General features: G+C 39.6%; 1 protein-coding gene across 1 annotated transcript in view; it reads left to right on the top strand.

Moving 5' to 3' along the window:
- The window catches only part of dnah9 (dynein, axonemal, heavy chain 9), a 212,060-nt gene that overhangs the window by 107,264 nt on the left and 84,294 nt on the right, over positions 1 to 20,502 (top strand). The window contains exon 41 of the mRNA XM_060939807.1: positions 1,210 to 1,449. Coding sequence (XP_060795790.1) covers positions 1,210 to 1,449 — 240 coding nt within the window. The remainder of the gene's footprint in view (positions 1 to 1,209; positions 1,450 to 20,502) is intronic.

The following is a 20,502-nucleotide window of genomic DNA, read 5'->3' as shown; positions in this document are numbered from 1 at the left end:
TGCACAAAGATATGAAGTTTATCTTCAAGTGGTGCCACTGTGAAATGTTCTTTATATTATATGGACACATTCACACACGCACAAAAAAAGCAAGTTAATTAAAAAAAAATAAATTTTGAACTGGTTCACCAAGTGTATCAAGTCAGCGGGAAAACACTGGGAGTGACATTAGTGGAGTGAAATATCGGGAAATATTATACATACAGGATACTTTTTCGATTGAATAAAAACATGTATTCTATTCCCTTCTAGCGGGTTTCATTAATTTGGTTTGATAGCATGCAATATTGTTATCATATCGCTTATCCTATGTGTATTACGTCACTCTACCCAATGGAGAATGAGCGTTGAATATGGTTTACGATATTGCATGGTTGTCAAGGCAACATGACGTCACACATCGGAGAAGTAAAACTTCCGTGCTAGCAAGCAACTGTGACAATTTGTAAACAAACATGACTCCCAGGTTTGCTTTGTTAAATACAGAAGATTTTGAGAGAATTTTGAAAGAGAAAGACACGTTGCACACCTGAAAAGGACTGTGTATAATAATAATACTTTATTTGTGGTATATCAGATATATTCCTTTCAGCTAGCATGATATTGAACTCATCTTCAACTTGTTCAGTATCATGCTAGTTGAATGGAATATATCTGCTATACCACTCAACGCCAGCCAATATTATTTAAATGTCACTCAGATCCATAGTGTATTTCATATGAACAATACAAGTTTTTTAACACGAGAGGATAAACTTCATATCTTCAAGCCTATGTGTGATTTTCTTTTTATTATATTGACACATTCACAAGCAAAAAGCACCCAAATTTCTCAAAACAATTCATTGATTTCCTCACGAGTGACATATAGAGATTTATGTCACGGTTTTGGGTCTCCATGTTCCAGATGTAGTTTTTTTGAAAAAATACAAGTGGCATATTTCCCAGTAAAACACTTGTGTCCATATAACACACACACACACACACACACACACATATATGTATCCCTTTCTCCTTCTACCTGTCTCTCCTGGATGCAGTGAAATGAAGTGAAATTGTCTCATACTATTGTCTGCCTTACTTACCCCACACCCTCATTTCTGTGCTATTACAGAATGAAAGAACCAATTCACTGAACATTCAGTTCGGACAGTTTAGAAAGTATTTTTGTATCTTTATATCAAAAGTTGTCAACCTGCTCCTTCGCAGCGCCACTTCTCTGTGTTTGCGCTCTCGTTCCCTGGAGTGGACGCTCTCAACACCATCTACTCCAGCATTCTGAGCCAGCACATGAGTGCCGAGCGATTCAGCACTGTCCTTCAAAAAAGCTGCTCCAAGCTCGTCCAGCTGGCTCTGGCATTTCATCAGCTTGTGAGTGCCACCTTCCTGCCTACCGCCATCAAATTCCACTACATCTTCAACCTGCGTGACCTCTCCAACATATTCCAGGTATATAAATGTCTTCACAGAGCTTTTAATTATTCAGAGTTAGCCAACTTCTCCTCCCAGATGCTCTTGCCAGCCCTAAAGGTTACTCCAGAATGTGTTTGAGATCTGTTTAAAGTTCACTGGGCGTGATTATGCTCAGGATTAGATTGATGGCATTACTTTTTTTGAGCTTTTCATCTTTGAGAAGTAAGTTCTCATTTAAATGGCTATTGATTTAAAGGCAGACTTAATCAGAGAGTAGAGTTAAAGAAAAGGGTAATAGATCACATCTCACGGGTATTACGCTTTTAATGTATTTAAATGAACCAACTCAAATGAAAATTTGACTGAGGGTAATCCCTTGGCAAATATCTCTGTCACTCCTTTCTGACTTAAAGAGCCTTAAATGAATAATTAATTCTGCCTGGGTTTTTTTTCCCATTCATAATCCAATGGAAATTCTTTCATTCAGACATAAGCCCAAGAAAATTGGCACTTTTGTTCTACAATGAAAAGACTTTTGATGTTTCTCACAGTAGTTACTTGGGTCAACCCTTTGTTATATTTTCTTTTGTAATCAGTTTTATTGTACTTCCAAAATGCTTTCGTAATGCAGCAAAGTTGGATAAGCATAGCCTACTGGAAACTCTGTGCCATTGACAACAGTTTTGTACATAAAGAATTAAGTGTGCTTTCATTTTAAGTGTGATGTTTTTTCACTCGACTTGCTATCGTGCTGCTTTCAGCAACCTGGCACTGATGTCTGGTATATTAAAAAAATAGGGGGATTTATTGGGCCTCATCCTCAGCGTAAAGAAGATGAAAGACAAAAAAAGGAGGCTGGCCTCTAAACTCCTGCACATTGTTTTCAGTACAGTCAGAATAATGAAGCAAAATGAGAGAGAGAGAGAGCTGCAGCTGAGACACAGTTGAGAGAGCATTTGAAGAGCTGACCTTATTTCTGCTCTCCTAATTCATCTACCAGTCCAGGCGAGCGCTGTGTCAAAGTAAACTTTAAGTCATGTCTATTTGGACAACACTTTCTGGCAATTTCTCTGCTCTTAGAGAAACTTTTACTGAACCATTTTTCATTATTTATTTTGAACAGCTTCTATGTTTGTTTTTCATACTTGCAAGGCAGACAGTGGAGCTGATTGTTTTGATGATTGATTTCAGATACGTAAAGTGAATAATACCTTATGAGCATATTAACACATGATTAATATGTTAACAGTAAATATGTTAAAGCAATATTTAGGTAGGAATTTTACCTTAAAATATCAGCATCAAAATCATTTTGATGGTACACTGACTTGTCGTAGGGAGAATGACTTGTCTTCTATTCCGTGTCCATGCCCGGTTCACCAGTTATAGCAAGTCAAGTCAAGTCAAGTTTATTTGTATAGCGCTTTTAACAATAAACACTGTTGCAAAGCAGCTTTACAGAATTTGAACAACTTAAAATATGAGCTAATTTTATCCCCAATGAGCATGCCTGTGGCGACGGTGGCAAGGAAAAACTCCCTCAGATGACATGAGGAAGAAACCTCGAGAGGAACCAGACTCAAAAGGGAACCCATCCCCATCTGGGCAACAACAGACAACATGACTAACATTAACAGTCCTAACATAAAGTCAGCTTCGTTGATGCTATAAACCCCCCACAGACGGAAACTCGAGCGCAAAACCGTTCACGACAACCGTAGTCCCAAAGTCACCAAGTCAACTGCAGTCCTAAAGTCAGCAAGTCAACTGCTGCACTATGCAACTAGCACTATGTAACTCTGGTGGCACATCCTGAGACCTCTCACAAGACCTGCGTAATGCTTTACGGCAGCGCGGCCAGCTTCCAAAATCGGACAGCGACCCTACCTATAAGAAGAAACTCATTCAGTATTCTCAGTATGATTATCATGGCAGTCAAAGTGAAGACACCAAAGAAGACGCTGTCCGAGGAAGCCAAGAAGAGATAAAGAGAGTGTGACAGAACAAGAGACTGGATAAGAGTAAATCTTGGACTGGTTTTTACTTGTTGGCAAGAGCTGAAAGATAAAAGGCTGCAAGAGAGATGCCGAGCTGGCCTTCTTTCTGTTTAACTAGCAAGTAATATTACATTAGCTGTCTTGCTGTGTGTTGTGTTGTTGCACTTGCTTAATGTTTGTGTTAGCAAAGTTGTCGACTCACTAGCTTTTGATCATAAGCCAAGTCAGTCCATTTCGACAGAGGTTTAGCCACTAGGTATACCTCGATTTGATGTTAGCAAACTTGCTAGATAACACTCGGACATCAGTACTGGTAATAAGTGCTCTTGCCTGCCACCCACATTTGCATCACTTTCTGTCAGGGGCATCCAGGTTTTAAGGTTAATTTAGCTGTTCTTTATCCATTAGCATCCCCTAGCATTAGATATGTCAGGGTTAGTATGGTTCTGGTTACGTTAGCTTAGCCGCCATTCCAAGTTGTGTGTCGTACCTGGGCAAACTTTGACTTGTAACACGGTAAAAAAAATGACTGAGGATGTATGTTTACTTCAAGACATATGTTGTAAGTTGTCTCACTGTCAGTCCAACAGCAGAGTGTACATGCCTGTCAATGTTATTTATGAACGACTGTGATGTACAGTGGTGCTTGAAAGTTTGTGAACCCTTTTGAATTTTCTATATTTCTGCATAAATATGACCTAAAACATCATCAGATTTTCACACAAGTCTTAAAAGTAGATAAAGAGAACCCAGTTAAACAAATGAGACAAAAATATTATACTTGGTCATTTATTTATTTATTGAGGAAAATGATCCAATATTACATATCTGTGAGTGGCAAAAGTATGTGAACCTCTAGGATTAGCAGTTAATTTGAAGGTGAAATTAGAGTCAGGTGTTTTCAATCAATGGGATGACAATCAGGTGTGAGTGGGCACACTGTTTTATTTAAAGAACAGGGATCTGTCAAAGTCTGATCTTCACAACACATGTTTGTGGAAGTGTATCATGGCACGAACAAAGGAGATTTCTGAGGACCTCAGAAAAAGTGTTGTTGATGCTCATCAGGCTGGAAAAGGTTACAAAACCATCTCTAAAGAGTTTGGACTCCATCAATCCACAGCCAGACAGATTGTGTACAAATGGAGGACATTCAAGACCATTGTTACCCTCCCCAGGAGTGGTTGACCAACAAAGATCACTCCAAGAGCAAGGCATGTAATAGTCAGTGAGGTCACAAAGGACCCCAGAGTAACTTCTAAGCAACTGAAGGCCTCTCTCACATTGGCTAATGTTAATGTTCATGAGTCCACCATCAGGAGAACACTGAACAACAATGGTGTGCATGGCAGGGTTGCAAGGAGAAAGCCACTGCTCTCCAAAAAGAACATTGCTGCTCGTCTGCAGTTTGCTAAAGATCACATGGACAAGCCGGAAGGCTATTGGAAAAATGTTTTGTGGACGGATGAGACCAAAATAGAACTTTTTGGTTTAAATGAGAAGTGTTATGTTTGGAGAAAGGAAAACACTGCATTCCAGCATAAGAACCTTATCCCATCTGTGAAACATGGTGGTTTTAGTATCATGGTTTGGGCCTGTTTAGCTGTATCTGGGCCAGGACAGCTTGCCATCATTGATGGAACAATGAATTCTGAATTATACCGGCGAATTCTAAAGGAAAATGTCAGGACATCTGTCCATGAACTGAATCTCAAGAGAAGGTGGGTCATGCAGCAAGACAACGACCCTAAGCACACAAGTCGTTCTACCAAAGAATGGTTAAAGAAGAATAAAGTGAATGTTTTGGAATGGCCAAGTCAAAGTCCTGACCTTAATCCAATCGAAATGTTGTGGAAGGATCTGAAGTGAGCAGTTCATGTGAGGAAACCCACCAGCATCCCAGAGTTGAAGCTGTTCTGTATGGAGGAATGGGCTAAAATTCCTCCAAGCCAGTGTGCAGGACTGATCAACAGTTACCGGAAACGTTTAGTTGCAGTTATTGCTGCACAAGGGGGTCACACCAGATACTGAAAGCAAAGGTTCACATACTTTTGCCACTCACAGGTATGTAATATTGGATCATTTTCCTCAATAAATAAATGACCAAGTATAATATTTTTGTCTCATTTGTTTAACTGGGTTCTCTTTATCTACTTTTAGGACTTGTGTGAAAATCTGATGATGTTTTAGGTCATATTTATGCAGAAATATAGAAAATTCTAAAGGGTTCACAAACTTTCAAGCACCACTGTAGGCTGTCACCTTATCAGTGTTATCCCTAGCCACTTCTGTTTAAGGTGGGAATCTTACACCTTTATTCCACCTTGTGTTCTTTATAAAATGTCCGAATGCGGAACGGGGGACTTGTGTTGTTCAGCCTCTGAGCTGGAACGATTGGTAGTAACAGAATCAATGTCTGTGTAAAAGAGACAGTCAGCATTGTGTAACAGGGGCGTGACATTTTTGACATTCTTCTTTCTGAGACCAGCGCAAATTCAAACATCTCCGTCTACAGCATCTAAGGTCTGAGTGCCTTTCTGTCTCAAATTGCTTCCTACTTCACTTTCTCCTCCAACATATTTCTGAACATGTGCACGGCTAGCAAAAGCACCTCAACACTCATTTCACCAGCTGTTATTATTTTGAAAGTAATACTGGAATGTTCTGGGTATTCGTATTTTCGATGCATAGCATGTTATATGATACCCTAGACGCTGATGCTCTGTTGCGTTATATGACACACCTCTGGTTGTGGAATGCTGGTATGCTGTGTAAAAACACACACTGGCATGGCTTTATTTGGTTCATTGTAGATCACTAAAGCCAGAATATTGAGGGATCTTTTTTATGGCAATATTGCAGAATATCTGTGTAAAAGGGGCTCATTTCTCATATTTTTTTCACATGACAAAAGTCATCTAAGGATTGTTTTTCAATCCTATCTCAGCTAGCTTCTAATACTGGAGCTCTCCACGTGCAAAGCACACAGAGCGATGACGCTCTGTGATTATGCTCATTCTCCATTGGGGAGAGTGGCGTAACACATGGAGGATAAGTGATATGATTAGACCCCGAAGCCGCCGCCAGGCGCCGCTAAAACCGCCATTTAGAATTTGAGCCGCCGCCAGCCAATAATTTTGTAAGCCAATTTGAGCCGCTATCTAATAAAATTTGGCTGAGCCACTAAGAATTGTGTACATCAAATAATGGGTTTATCCACATCATGAGCTACAAGAAAAGTGACACAAACATGATCAACTGTACACACTAGTAGTAACACAGTAGAGACGTATAGGCATACACTGTAGAGATTTAGAATTGATATCACAGCACAGAGAGCCACCACAAGCTTGCCGTTGTGACTACCTGTCTGGCTTCCCGCCCCTCACACCGTTACCACGATACACTGGGGAACCCGGGAACCCACCCAGAGCATCAATCGACTCCGATATCGACGAGATGGCTGCATTCTTTGCCGCTGCTGAGGGAAAGTGTAAAGGTATTTTTTGTTTGTTTGTTTGTTTGTTTGTTTCACATACTTCGAGATTGATAAAAAAAAAAGTACTCCACCACTCTACTTTCATCATAGTAAGATAGCTGCCAGTCCTTCACTGGTCATTGCTAGTGAGAGTAGATAGCTAGATGCCTTCCTCGAACAATCCAGATTAGCTTATTATTAGCATTGAACTACAATCTTGCTAGATTTATATTTACAATGAAGTAAGAGACCAGGGGACCTGTGGTAATTTGCTATTTATTCCCCCCATTTGTTTGATCCGTTCGCCCGGATATATGCCACACAGTGACGTCCAGTATCAGCCATTTGTAGCCATAAACATTTTGGTGGCTGCAGCAGCCATTAAGGTTTTGGCTGAGTCAGCTAGCCAGCCAATAATTTCATCAGCCAGCCATTATCCTGAAAACAAACGGCTTCGGGGTCTAGATATGATAACGATATTGCATGCCATCAATAAACCCACTAGAAGGGAATAGAATACATGTTTTTATTCCATGGAAAAAGTGGCCCGTATGTACAATAATTTTCACTAAGTGACTCGTGAGGAAATCGATGAATTGTTTTGATAAATTTGGGTACTTTTTGTTTGTGAATGTGTCTATATAATGAAAAGAAAATCACACGTTGGCTTGAAGATATGAAGTTTATCTTCTCGTATTGAAAAACTTGTATTTTCCATATGCAATTCATCCCAGACTTGAGTGACATATTTCCTGATATTTCGCTCTGATGACGTCACTCCCAGTGTTTTCCCGCTGACAAGACACACATTGTCAAAATGGCAAACTGGTTCAAAATTAAAATTCTTTTGACTAACTTGCGTATTTTATTGTGGATGTGTCCGAATAATATAAAGAATATTACATGGTGGTGTGAAGATATGAAGTTTATCTTCTCGTGTTGAAAAACATATCACTCATTCGCTTCACTCACTTGTGATATATCCATTGACCACTTGCAGATAAACTTCATATCTTTGTGCGACCGTGTAATATTCTCTATTTATTGTATAGTTCAATAGTAATTATGTGCATCTTTCTGAGTTTAAATAACCCAAAACTACCATGGATCAATGTCAATTACAGTGGTGCTTGAAAGTTTGCAAACCCTTTAGAATTTTCTATATTTCTGCATAAATATGACCTAAAACATCATCAGATTTTCACACAAGTCCTAAAAGTAGATAAAGAGAACCCAGTTAAACAAATGAGACAAAAATATTATACTTGGTCATTTATTTATTGAGGAAAATGATCCAATGTTAGATATCTGTGAGTGGCAAAAGTATGTGAACCTTTGCTTTCAGTATCTGGTGTGACCCCATTGTGCAGCAATAACTGCAACTAAACGTTTCCGGTAACTGTTGATCAGTCCTGCACACCGGCTTGGAGGAATTTTAGCCCATTCCTCTACCTCTACCCGAGCAAACCCAAAAAGACCTCTTTCTTGCAAGATCCACGATTTAGCGCGATTTCTTTTTTACCCTTGGCCAAGGTAGACTCCAGAGTCGCGCGATTTTTAAGCTCAGCTTGAGTTACAACCAGTTTTATTCGTATTAGAAGTGACGTCACAACTGCCGCCCAAAAGCAGTTTAATTCAAAGTTAAGAGAGCGGCTGGACCCTTTTTTAACTGAAGCTCTGTGCACATTGTTCTACAAAGATTTTCTTCCCACCAGCTACGAAGCATCGGATCAAGAATTCTTTGTTTTTCTACAGAAGTCTCTACAGGCTCCTGTGAACTCAACCTCTTCCAAGAAATCCCCTGTGCTTCACGGAGATCTCCACAATGGTGAAAACTCCGAAAGTCTCAGGACATCTTCTCATAATCTCGCGTAAGACTGGCATTTTTGGGCATAATAAAAAACCCAGTCTTAGGAATTTAGCTTTTATTGAAGTAGTGTGAATTTACCTCAGGAACGGTTTGTTACACTGTAAACATGCAGCGTGTTGAATTGATTTATTGTTTTGTTTTAATCTCTCAGTTGTTTTAATAGATAGGCTGTGCATGCTTCTCTTTATTCCTGACTAACACTTTAATTTCCTTATCACACATTTTGACCTTATCAAGGTTTCAGTGGATTCAGTACTGTTATAAGCTAGTGAAATTAGCCTACGGCTAATTTCTTTTGTCCCATTAGCATCCAAAGCTAAGTGTATTGTCTTAGAAACACGTGGCAGTTCTCCCCCACTCACAAACACACCTTAGCTAGCATCCCTTTGTCTTAGCTTAGCCACATGAGGTTAATCTAGGCCTACACGAACACGTGGTCACCAGGCCTGACACACACACAAACACGTGGTCACAGGCCTCACCTGGCCTCACAAATACACCTCAGTTAGCATCCCACGCTAGCTTCTTTCTTTTGCTAGGCCTTAGGCCTTACCACGTGGTCAACTCCTCCCCCCACAAACACACGTGGAGTTAGCTACCAGAGCTAATCCTTTTTGTAGGCCACACACAAGGCCTCTCTCTCTCCCCACACACAAACACACCTTAGCTAGCATTCCTTTGTCTTAGCCAAACACAAGGCTAATCTAGGCCTCCACACGTGGCCACATGTCTCACAAACCCACCTTAGCTAGCTTCCCTTTGTCTTAGCTTAGCCACACAAGGCTAATTCCTTTGTTCTCCTCAAATCCCACGTGGTGATCCCTACACCACGTGGACACACACGAACATACCTAGCTAGCATCCCACGCTAGCCTTCTGCTCAGGCCATAGGGCCTTTCACTCACACACACACACACACATCTCATTGTTTGTATATATTTCAACTGCCATTATCCATTTTTATCTTTGTTATAATAAATTCATTTATTATTGAAACTGTGTTTGTGTTCCAATATCTTTGAAGTCCCCAATCTCCAAAGAATTCTAAAGGTGCATATGATTTATGTAATATGGTAAGTGATCATAATAATTTGGAATATACCATAATTTAGCTGTTTGGTAATTTATTATTAAGCACCAAAATTAATGGTATTAATTAATGAGACTGATTAATGAGACTGATTCCATGAGTGATTTAATGATAATATGAGACTGATTCAGGGCGGCACGGTGGTGTAGTGGTTAGCGCTGTCGCCTCACAGCAAGAAGGTCCGGGTTCGAGCCCCGTGGCCGGCGAGGGCCTTTCTGTGTGGAGTTTGCATGTTCTCCCCGTGTCCGCGTGGGTTTCCTCTGGGTGCTCCGGTTTCCCCCACAGTCCAAAGACATGCAGGTTAGGTTAACTGGTGACTCTAAATTGACTGTAGGTGTGAATGTGAGTGTGAATGGTTGTCTGTGTCTATGTGATGACCTGGCGACTTGTCCAGGGTGTACCCCGCCTTTCGCCCGTAGTCAGCTGGGATAGGCTCCAGCTTGCCTGCGACCCTGTAGAACAGGATAAAGCGGCTAGAGATAATGAGATGAGATGAGACTGATTCAATGAAAATGATTCACTGAAAACGATTCAAATGAGACTGATTCAATTTAATTATTAACCTTCAGATTTAATGAGATTGATCACTCAATTACCCAAATGCACCCACAAAGTGCTGGTGCACTGCTGTCCACCAGGCACCCAGCAGAGTCACACTGTAATAAATGTTGTGGTGTTGTTTCTGGCACATGGCATGCGGTAACAAAGAAAGGAATAAATATGTATTTGTAACTGCGATGTGTATCTCATTATTGGTGTCACTGTCACAAGACAATGCAGCAATTTATGGATGTGAAATATACAACACTACATAATTCGATGGTTCATATGCTATAATATTATTAATCTACAACCCCGATTCCAAAAAAGTTGGGACAAAGTACAAATTGTAAATAAAAACAGAATGCAATAATTTACAAATCTCAAAAACTGATATTGTATTCACAATAGAACATAGACAACATATCAAATGTCGAAAGTGAGACATTTTGAAATTTCATGCCAAATATTTGCTCATTTGAAATTTCATGACAGCAACACATCTCAAAAAAGTTGGGACAGGGGCAATAAGAGGCTGGAAAAGTTAAAGGTACAAAAAAGGAACAGCTGGAGGACCAAATTGCAACTCATTAGGTCAATTGGCAATAGGTCATTAACATGACTGGGTATAAAAAGAGCATCTTGGAGTGGCAGCGGCTCTCAGAAGTAAAGATGGGAAGAGGATCACCAATCCCCCTAATTCTGCGCCGACAAATAGTGGAGCAATATCAGAAAGGAGTTGGACAGTGTAAAATTGCAAAGAGTTTGAACATATCATCTACAGTGCATAATATCATCAAAAGATTCAGAGAATCTGGAAGAATCTCTGTGTGTAAGGGTCAAGACCAGAAAACCACACTAGGTGCCCGTGATCTTCGGGCCCTTAGATGGCACTGCATCACATACAGGCATACTTCTGTATTGGAAATCACAAATTGGGCTCAGGAATATTTCCAGAGAACATTATCTGTGAACACAATTCACCGTGCCATCCGCCGTTGCCAGCTAAAACTCTATAGTTCAAAGAAGAAGTCATATCTAAACATGATCCAGAAGCGCAGACGTCTTCTCTGGGCCAAGGCTCATTTAAAATGGACTGTGGCAAAGTGGAAAACTGTTCTGTGGTCAGACGAATCAAAATTTGAAGTTCTTTTTGGAAATCAGGGACGCCCTGTCATTCAGACTAAAGAGGAGAAGGACGACCCAAGTTGTTATCAGCGCTCAGTTCAGAAGCCTGCATCTCTGATGGTATGGGGTTGCATTAGTGCGTGTGGCATGGGCAGCTTACACATCTGGAAAGACACCATCAATGCTGAAATGTATATCCAGGTTCTAGAGCAACATATGCTCCCATCCAGATGACGTCTCTTTCAGGGAAGACCTTGCATTTTCCAACATGACAATGCCAAACCACATACTGCATCAATTACAGCATCATGGCTGCGTAGAAGAAGGGTCCGGGTACTGAACTGGCCAGCCTGCAGTCCAGGTCTTTCACCCATAGAAAACATTTGGCGCATCATAAAACGGAAGATACGACAAAAAAGACCTAAGACAGTTGAGCAACTAGAATCCTATATCGGACAAGAATGGGTTAACATTCCTATCCCTAAACTTGAGCAACTTGTCTCCTCAGTCCCCAGACATTTACAGACTGTTGTAAAGAGAAAAGGGGATGTCTCACAGTGGTGAACATGGCCTTGTCCCAACTTTTTTGAGATGTGTTGTTGTCATGAAATTTAAAATCACCTAATTTTTCTCTTTAAATGATACATTTTCTCAGTTTAAACATTTGATATGTCATCTATGTTCTATTCTGAATAAAATATGGAATTTTGAAACTTCCACATCATTGCATTCCGTTTTTATTTACAATTTGTACTTTGTCCCAACTTTTTTGGAATCGGGGTTGTATTCAGGTTGAGTTTGTGCCCTTTCAAATATTTTGCTCATACACTCATCAGGAGCTTCACTTTTAGGCAGCACCTTGATATTAAATATACAGTTAGGTCCATAAATATTTGGACAGAGACAACATTTTTCTAATTTTGGTTCTGTACATTACTACAATGAATTTTGAACAAAACAATTCAGATGCAGTTGAAGTTCAGACTTTCAGCTTTAATTCAGTGGGTTGAACAAAATGATTGCATAAAAATGTGAGGAACTAAAGCATTTTTTAAACACAATCCCTTCATTTCAGGGGCTCAAAAGTAATTGGACAAATTAAATAATTGTAAATAAAATGTTCATTTCTAATACTTGGTTGAAAACCCTTTGTTGGCAATGACTGCCTGAAGTCTTGAACTCATGGACATCACCAGACGCTGTGTTTCCTCCTTTTTAATGCTCTGCCAGGCCTTTACTGCAGCGGTTTTCAGTTGCTGTTTGTTTGTGGGCCTTTCTATCTGAAGTTTAGTCTTTAACAAGTGAAATGCATGCTCAATTGGGTTGAGATCAGGTGACTGACTTGGCCATTCAAGAATATTCCACTTCTTTGCTTTAATAAACTCCTGGGTTGCTTTGGCTTTATGTTTTGGGTCATTGTCCATCTGTATTATGAAACGCCGACCAATCAGTTTGGCTGGATTTGAGCACACAGTATGTCTCTGAATACCTCAGAATTCATCCGGCTGCTTCTGTCCTGTGTCACATCATCAATAAACACTAGTGACCCAGTGCCACTGGCAGCCATGCATGCCCAAGCCATCACACTGCCTCCGCCGTGTTTTACAGATGATGTGGTATGCTTTGGATCATGAGCTGTACCACGCCTTCGCCATACTTTTTTCTTTCCATAATTTTGGTAGAGGTTCATCTTGGTTTCATCTGTCCAAAGAATGTTCTTCCAGAACTGTGCTGGTGGCTTTTTTAGATGTTTTTTAGCAAAGTCCAATCTAGCCTTTTTATTCTTGAGGCTTATGAGTGGCTTGCACCGTGCAGTGAACCCTCTGTATTTACTTTCATACAGTCTTCTCTTTATGGTAGATTTGGATATTGATACGCCTACCTCCTGGAGAGTGTTGTTCACTTGGTTGGCTGTTGTGAAGGGGTTTCTCTTCACCGTGGAAATTATTCTGCGATCATCCACCACTGTTGTCTTCTGTGGGCATCCAGGTCTTTTTGCATTGATGAGTTCACCAGTGCTTGCTTGCTTTCTTTCTTTCTTTCTTTCTTTCTTTCTTTCTTTCTTTCTTTCTCAGGATGTACCAAACTGTCGATTTTGCCACTCCTAATATTGTAGCAATTTCTCAGATGGGTTTTTTCTGTTTTCGCAGCTTAAGGATGGCTTGTTTCACCTGCATGGAGAGCTCCTTTGACCTCATGTTTTCTTCACAGCAAAATCTTCCAAATGCAAGCATCACACCTCAAATCAACTCCAGGCCTTTTATCTGCTTAATTGAGAATGACATAACAAAGGAATTTCCCACACCTGCCCATGAAATAGCCTTTGAGTCAATTGTCCAATTACTTTTGGTCCCTTTAAAAACAGGGTGGCACATGTTAAGGAGCTGAAACTCCTAAACCCTTCATCCAATTTTAATGTGGATACCCTCAAATGAAAGCTGAAAGTCTGGACTTTATGTCCATGTCCATTACATAACTATAACTTGAATATGTTTCAGTAAACAGGTAAAAAAAAAAAATTGTGTCAGTGTCCAAATATATATGGACCTAACTGTATTTACTCTTAATATTTTAATGCACTTTTAACATATTAACACAGTATTAAAAATATGTACTATTAGCATATTATTTGATATATTAACATGATTACTGATACCATTAACATAGTAAAATACGAACATATTTACTGCTGACTGTAAGAGTTGAAAATAAGAATGGTACTGAGGTAAGAAGAAAAATACACAGCCATTTCTTGTGTAACAGGATACATTTACTTTTCACACTGTTAAAAAGAAAATCCTCATTCAAATATTCCCACAAGATTTAGTGTGTATTTGGACTTTCTTCTCTGACAGAAATAAAGTAATTAATTTATAGCCTGTGAATGTGGATGCTCAGATAATTAGGCTCCATTGAGGGCAAAATCCATCAGCAACCATTGTATAGTCTGTGCTGCGAGCTGACAGCCTCATGTTTTCTGTAGGGTCTGCTATAACAGGGAGGCAGAGCTCTAGGCACTTTGCTATGTGTGTGCGTGCGCACGCTCGTGCGTGCATGTCATCTTAACTGACTTCTCCAGGCACATTCTTGCCAAGGGAAAGCCGGGGACTGCGTTGCTCATCCAGATTGAACTGGCAATCAGTTTGATTTATTTGTTTATCAACCGAGGGCACCTTATGAAACATTATTATACCACCTTTTCAAAAGAGGGCTTTTGATAGGCAGGGAATGGCTTCTATTTTACATTCAGAATTTAGAGTATATAAAAAGGCTTCTCTTTTACATAATATCATGTGGCACTGTACAGGTATGTTTATGGAGTTGAGAAAGGACCAAAGTCCTGGTGAATTTGAAATGCATTTGCACAGATGGTGCTGTGTGTCCTGAACAGTTGTACTTTCATTAACAATCTGCCTCAATCCAGAGTTGTTACAAGTGCCACATCCTCTATGTTCACTTTACATCATTTGCTCACTTCAGCTCACACCAGGCGCAGAGGACGGTTGTCACATCGTGACCAACACAGGGATTAATTTGATTGCTTCCAAGGCTGATTCCAGACAGCAGTATGCAGGAACTATCCCAGAGTAGGAAACGTGGGTGCAATGCACAATGCTGGCAAAAATTCCATCTGGATACCTGACCTCAGCGGATATTCTACACTGTCAGAAATCTGAGTAATTGCCTATTAATCAAGCAATTAACAGATGGAAAGAGCAGTAAAAAACACAATGTTTACGGTTGGTAAGTTAGTCTAAGGACTAGCAGATCATTACAATGTACACTGTTTAGTTACATTCAACAGCTTGTGGTGAAAGTAAGCATCATTTAATAACAATCAATTAGGAGGTAATGGGCCTTAATGCAAGTGGTGAGAACAACAGGAAGCTGTCTTAATGATCGAAGAGTCAGAATATGGAAGGTCTGAAGGTTGAGGGTAAGTAGAGAGTTAGCTAATATGCAGCTGTTTATTTTCCTTGTGAGTAATCAGTGCCTTTCTGAAACATTAAAAGAAGACGGCCTTTTAATTTAATAAAATCACTAAAATTTAGTTCTCTCTGAAACTTGGTCATAATGATGCATGTTTATTTCTCTAATATCTCACAAAATATCAGGCTATTCTGCGACAGGGAACATATCTAATTTGAAGGGATTCCATAGCAAATAACGTGCGTGAGATCGCCCGGTTCATGCAGTCAAGCAAACAGAGGAAGTATAATACAAAATCTTTATTATTCCTCCCCGTAGAGGACCTTCCAGATTAATTTACAAGGTAATAAAAAAATACAATATTAAAATTTACTTTGGTACAATAATAAAAATAATAATAAACTAGTTACTTAAAAATCTAGACAATAATTTCTTTAAATTGCCCTTAAAGGAACAGTCCACCGTACTTCCATAATGAAATATGCTCTTATCTGAATTGAGACGAGCTGCTCCGTACCTCTCCGAGCTTTGCGCGACCTCCCAGTCAGTCAGACGCGCTGTCACTCCTGTTAGCAATGTAGCTAGGCTCAGCATGGCCAATGGTATTTTTTGGGGCTGTAGTTAGATGCAACCAAACTCTTCCGCGTTTTTCCTGTTTACATAGGTTTATATGACCAATGATATGAAACAATTTCAGTTACACAAATTGAAACGTAGCGATTTTCTATGCTATGGAAAGTCCGCACTATAATGACAGGCGTACTAACACCTTCTGCGCGCTTCGACAGCGCATTGATACGGAGCTCAGATATCAATGCGCTGTCGAAGCGCGCAGAAGGTGTTAGTACGCCTGTCATTATAGTGCGGACTTTCCATAGCATAGAAAATCGCTACGTTTCAATTTGTGTAACTGAACTTGTTTCATATCACTGGTCATATAAACCTATGTAAACAGGAAAAACGCGGAAGAGTTTGGTCGCATCTAACTACAGCCCCAAAAAATACCATTGGCCATGCTGAGCCTAGCTACATTGCTAACAGGAGTGACAGCGCGTCTGACTGCGTCTGACTGACTGGGAGGTCGCGCAAAGCTCGGAGAGGTACGGAGCAGCTCGTCTCAATTCAGATAAGAGCATATTTCATTATGGAAGTACGGTGGACTGTTCCTTTAAAGGCATGTGTGCTAGAGCTTGACTTGATGTTTGGGGGAACGGTGTTCCCCGCTTTGGCGCCACGATATATAAAGGACTGTTGTGCAAGTGACGTGTGGCATTTGGGCAGACTTAAGCTGCCTCTGTTCCTGGTGTAATACCTGTGAACCTCGGATCTCATATGATAAAGTGCATGTGTGCAAACGTAAGTTTACCTTTGATCATCCTACTGTCTCCGCTGATTGCTGATATTTATAAGTTTGGTCCTGCGTTTCCTTTCCTTCGCAGTACAGCATCTATTCTTCTCGCTTTCTGTTACTGTAGTCGGTCTTCCACGTTTCATTCGCAGACTCACGTCCTCCATTGTTCTTTCCTGTTTCAAATTTGTATCCCACAATGCCTTGTGCAAACGGGGAAAGCCCACCATGTGATGCATGACATAGTATCTTGAATTGGGTCATGGTGAAGCAGGAAAAAATGGTGGAGAATTTAGGGCCATGTGGCCCTAAATTCATTAATTGTTCTATTAGGAAAAAATTTAATAAAATTGGAAGTCTGTGATTCGAATACAGTAGCTTTCGGTCCACTAAAAAAAATAAAAAATAAAAAATAAACCCTGGGTGTCAGGGAAAATTCTTTTTATGACCTACACGTGATCTGAAAGGCAGTCTACCTTTAAGGCCAGCAGGTTCAAGGTGAGGTGCTCACAGGGGTGTTTTTCCAGAAAAGGTCTGTAATGCTAAGTTGTTTGTTAAATTCATTGTAAGAATGTTCTTTAATTTAAAATATTTCCCTTCATTAATGTAGAACATAAATTAATTCTCACATTAACAGATTAACAAACATACTGTAATATTCTCATTATCCATAAAGTACTTTTTTTATTCAGAACTTGCATGAAGTTCTCTCTCCAAAAGGCAGACTATACACATTTCAGTACAAAGATGCAGTTGCCCCAACTGAACGTTTATCATTATTATTGTTGTTATTGTTTTTGTTGGTGGTGGTGTTTTTGGTGTTGCTGTTGGTGGTGCAGTGATTAGCACTGTTGCCTCAGAGCAGGAAGGTTCTGTGTTTGAACCTCGTGGCCAACTAGAGCCTTTCTTTATGGAGTTTGCATGTTCTCCTTGTGTCTGCGTGGGTTTCCTCTGAGTGCTCTGGTTTTCTCCCACAGTCTATAGACATGCGGATTACATCAACTGGCTACACTAAATTGCCCATAGGTGAGAATGTGAGTGTGAATGGTTCTTCATCTCTGGATTGGCCCTGTGGTGGATTGGCGACCTGTCCAGGTGGGCCTCACCTCTCACCTGAGGTCGGCTGGGTTTAGCTCCAGCTTCTCCTGTGATGCTGACGGATGAGCCATATAGATAATGGATAGATGTTGGTCATGGTGTTTTTGGTGTTGTTGTTAGTAGTGGTGATGATGTTTTTGATGTTGTATGTTGTTTGTTTTGTTGATGGTGGTGGTGTTAGTATTTTTGGTGCTGATGGTGTTGATTTTTTTTGCATTGTTGGTGGTGGTATTTTTGGTGCTGATGGTGTTGATGTTTGATGTCTACATTGTTGTTGTTGATGTTGGTATTTTTGGTGCTGATGGTGTTGATGTTTTTGTATTGTTGTTGTTGGTGTTGGTATTTTTGGTGCCGATGGTGTTGATGTTTTTTGTATTGTTGTTGTTGGTGTTGGTATTTTTGGTGCTGATGGTGTTGATGTTTTCTACATTGTTATTGATGTTGGTATTTTTGGTGCTGATGGTGTTGATGTTTTCTACATTGTTGTTGTTGATGTTGGTATTTTTGGTGCTGATGGTGTTGATGTTTTTTTGCATTGTTGTTGGTGGTGTTGGTATTTTTGGTGCCGATAATGTTGATGTTTTTTGTATTGTTGTTGTTGGTGGTGTTTGTATTTTTGGTGCTGATGGTGTTGATGTTTTTTGCGTTGTTGTTGTTGGTGGTGTTGGTATTTTTGGTGCCAATGGTGTTGATGTTTTTTGTATTGTTGTTGGTGTTGGTATTTTTGGTGCTGATGGTGTTGATGTTTTTTGTATTGTTGTTGCTGATGTTGGTATTTTTGGTGCTGATGGTGTTGATGTTTTCAACATTGTTGTTGTTGATGTTGGTATTTTTGGTGCCGATGGTGTTGATGTTTTTTGTATTGTAGTTGGTGTTAGTATTTTTGGTGCTGATGGTGTTGATGTTTTTTTGCATTGTTGTTGGTGGTGTTGGTATTTTTGGTGCCGATGATGTTGATGTATTTTGTATTGTTGTTGTTGTTGGTGTTTGTATTTTTGGTGCTGATGGTGTTGATGTTTTTTGCGTTGTTGTTGTTGGTGGTGGTGGTATTTTTGGTGCCGATGGTGTTGATGTTTTTTGTATTGTTGTTGGTGTTGGTATTTTTGGTGCCGATAGTGTTGATGTTTTTTGTATTGTAGTTGTTGGTGTTGGTATTTTTGGTGCTGATGGTGTTGATGTTTTCTACATTGTTGTTGTTGATGTTGGTATTTTTGGTGCTGATGGTATTGATGTTTTTTTGCATTGTTGGTGTTGGTATTTTTGGTGCCGATGGTGTTGATGTTTTTTGTATTGTTGGTGTTGGTATTTTTGGTACTGATGGTGTTGATGTTTTTTGTATTGTTGTTGTTGGTGGTGTTGGTATTTTTGGTGCTGATGGTGTTGATGTTTTCTACATTGTTGTTGTTGATGTTGGTATTTTTGGTGCTGATGGTGTTGATGTTTTTTGTATTGTTGTTGGTGGTGGTGGTGGTATTTTTGGTGCTCATGGTGTTGATGTTTTTTGTATTATTGTTGTTGGTGGCGTTGGTATTTTTGGTGCTGATGGTGTTGATGTTTTTTTCGTTGTTGTTGTTGGTGGTGTTGGTATTTTTGGTGCTGATGGTGTTGATGTTTTCTACATTGTTGTTGTTGATGTTGGTATTTTTGGTGCCGATGGTGTTGATGTTTTTTGTATTGTTGTTGTTGGTATTGGTATTTTTGGTGCTGATGGTGTTGATGTTTTTTGTATTGTTGTTGCTGATGTTGGTATTTTTGGTGCTGATGGTGTTGATGTTTTCAACATTGTTGTTGTTGATGTTGGTATTTTTGGTGCCGATGGTGTTGATGTTTTTTGTATTGTAGTTGGTGTTAGTATTTTTGGTGCTGATGGTGTTGATGTTTTTTTGCATTGTTGTTGGTGGTGTTGGTATTTTTGGTGCCGATAGTGTTGATGTTTTTTGTATTGTAGTTGTTGGTGTTGGTATTTTTGGTGCTGATGGTGTTGATGTTTTCTACATTGTTGTTGTTGATGTTGGTATTTTTGGTGCTGATGGTATTGATTTTTTTTGCATTGTTGGTGTTGGTATTTTTGGTGCCGATGGTGTTGATGTTTTTTGTATTGTTGGTGTTGGTATTTTTGGTACTGATGGTGTTGATGTTTTTTGTATTGTTGTTGTTGGTGGTGTTGGTATTTTTGGTGCTGATGGTGTTGATGTTTTCTACATTGTTGTTGTTGATGTTGGTATTTTTGGTGCTGATGGTGTTGATGTTTTTTGTATTGTTGTTGTTGTTGGTGGTGGTATTTTTGGTGCTCATGGTGTTGATGTTTTCTACATTGTTGTTGTTGATGTTGGTATTTTTGGTGCTGATGGTGTTGATGTTTTCTACATTGTTGTTGTTGATGTTGGTATTTTTGGTGCTGATGGTGTTGATGTTTTTTGTATTGTTGTTGTTGGTGGTGGTGGTATTTTTGGTGCTCATGGTGTTGATGTTTTTTGTATTATTGTTGTTGGTGGCGTTGGTATTTTTGGTGCTGATGGTGTTGATGTTTTTTTCGTTGTTGTTGTTGGTGGTGTTGGTATTTTTGGTGCTGATGGTGTTGATGTTTTCTACATTGTTGTTGTTGATGTT

Source organism: Neoarius graeffei, chromosome 14 (assembly GCF_027579695.1).
Source record: "Neoarius graeffei isolate fNeoGra1 chromosome 14, fNeoGra1.pri, whole genome shotgun sequence".
In the NCBI taxonomy this organism is placed as follows: Eukaryota; Metazoa; Chordata; class Actinopteri; order Siluriformes; family Ariidae; genus Neoarius; species Neoarius graeffei.
This window is presented reverse-complemented; position numbering and strand designations above follow the sequence as displayed.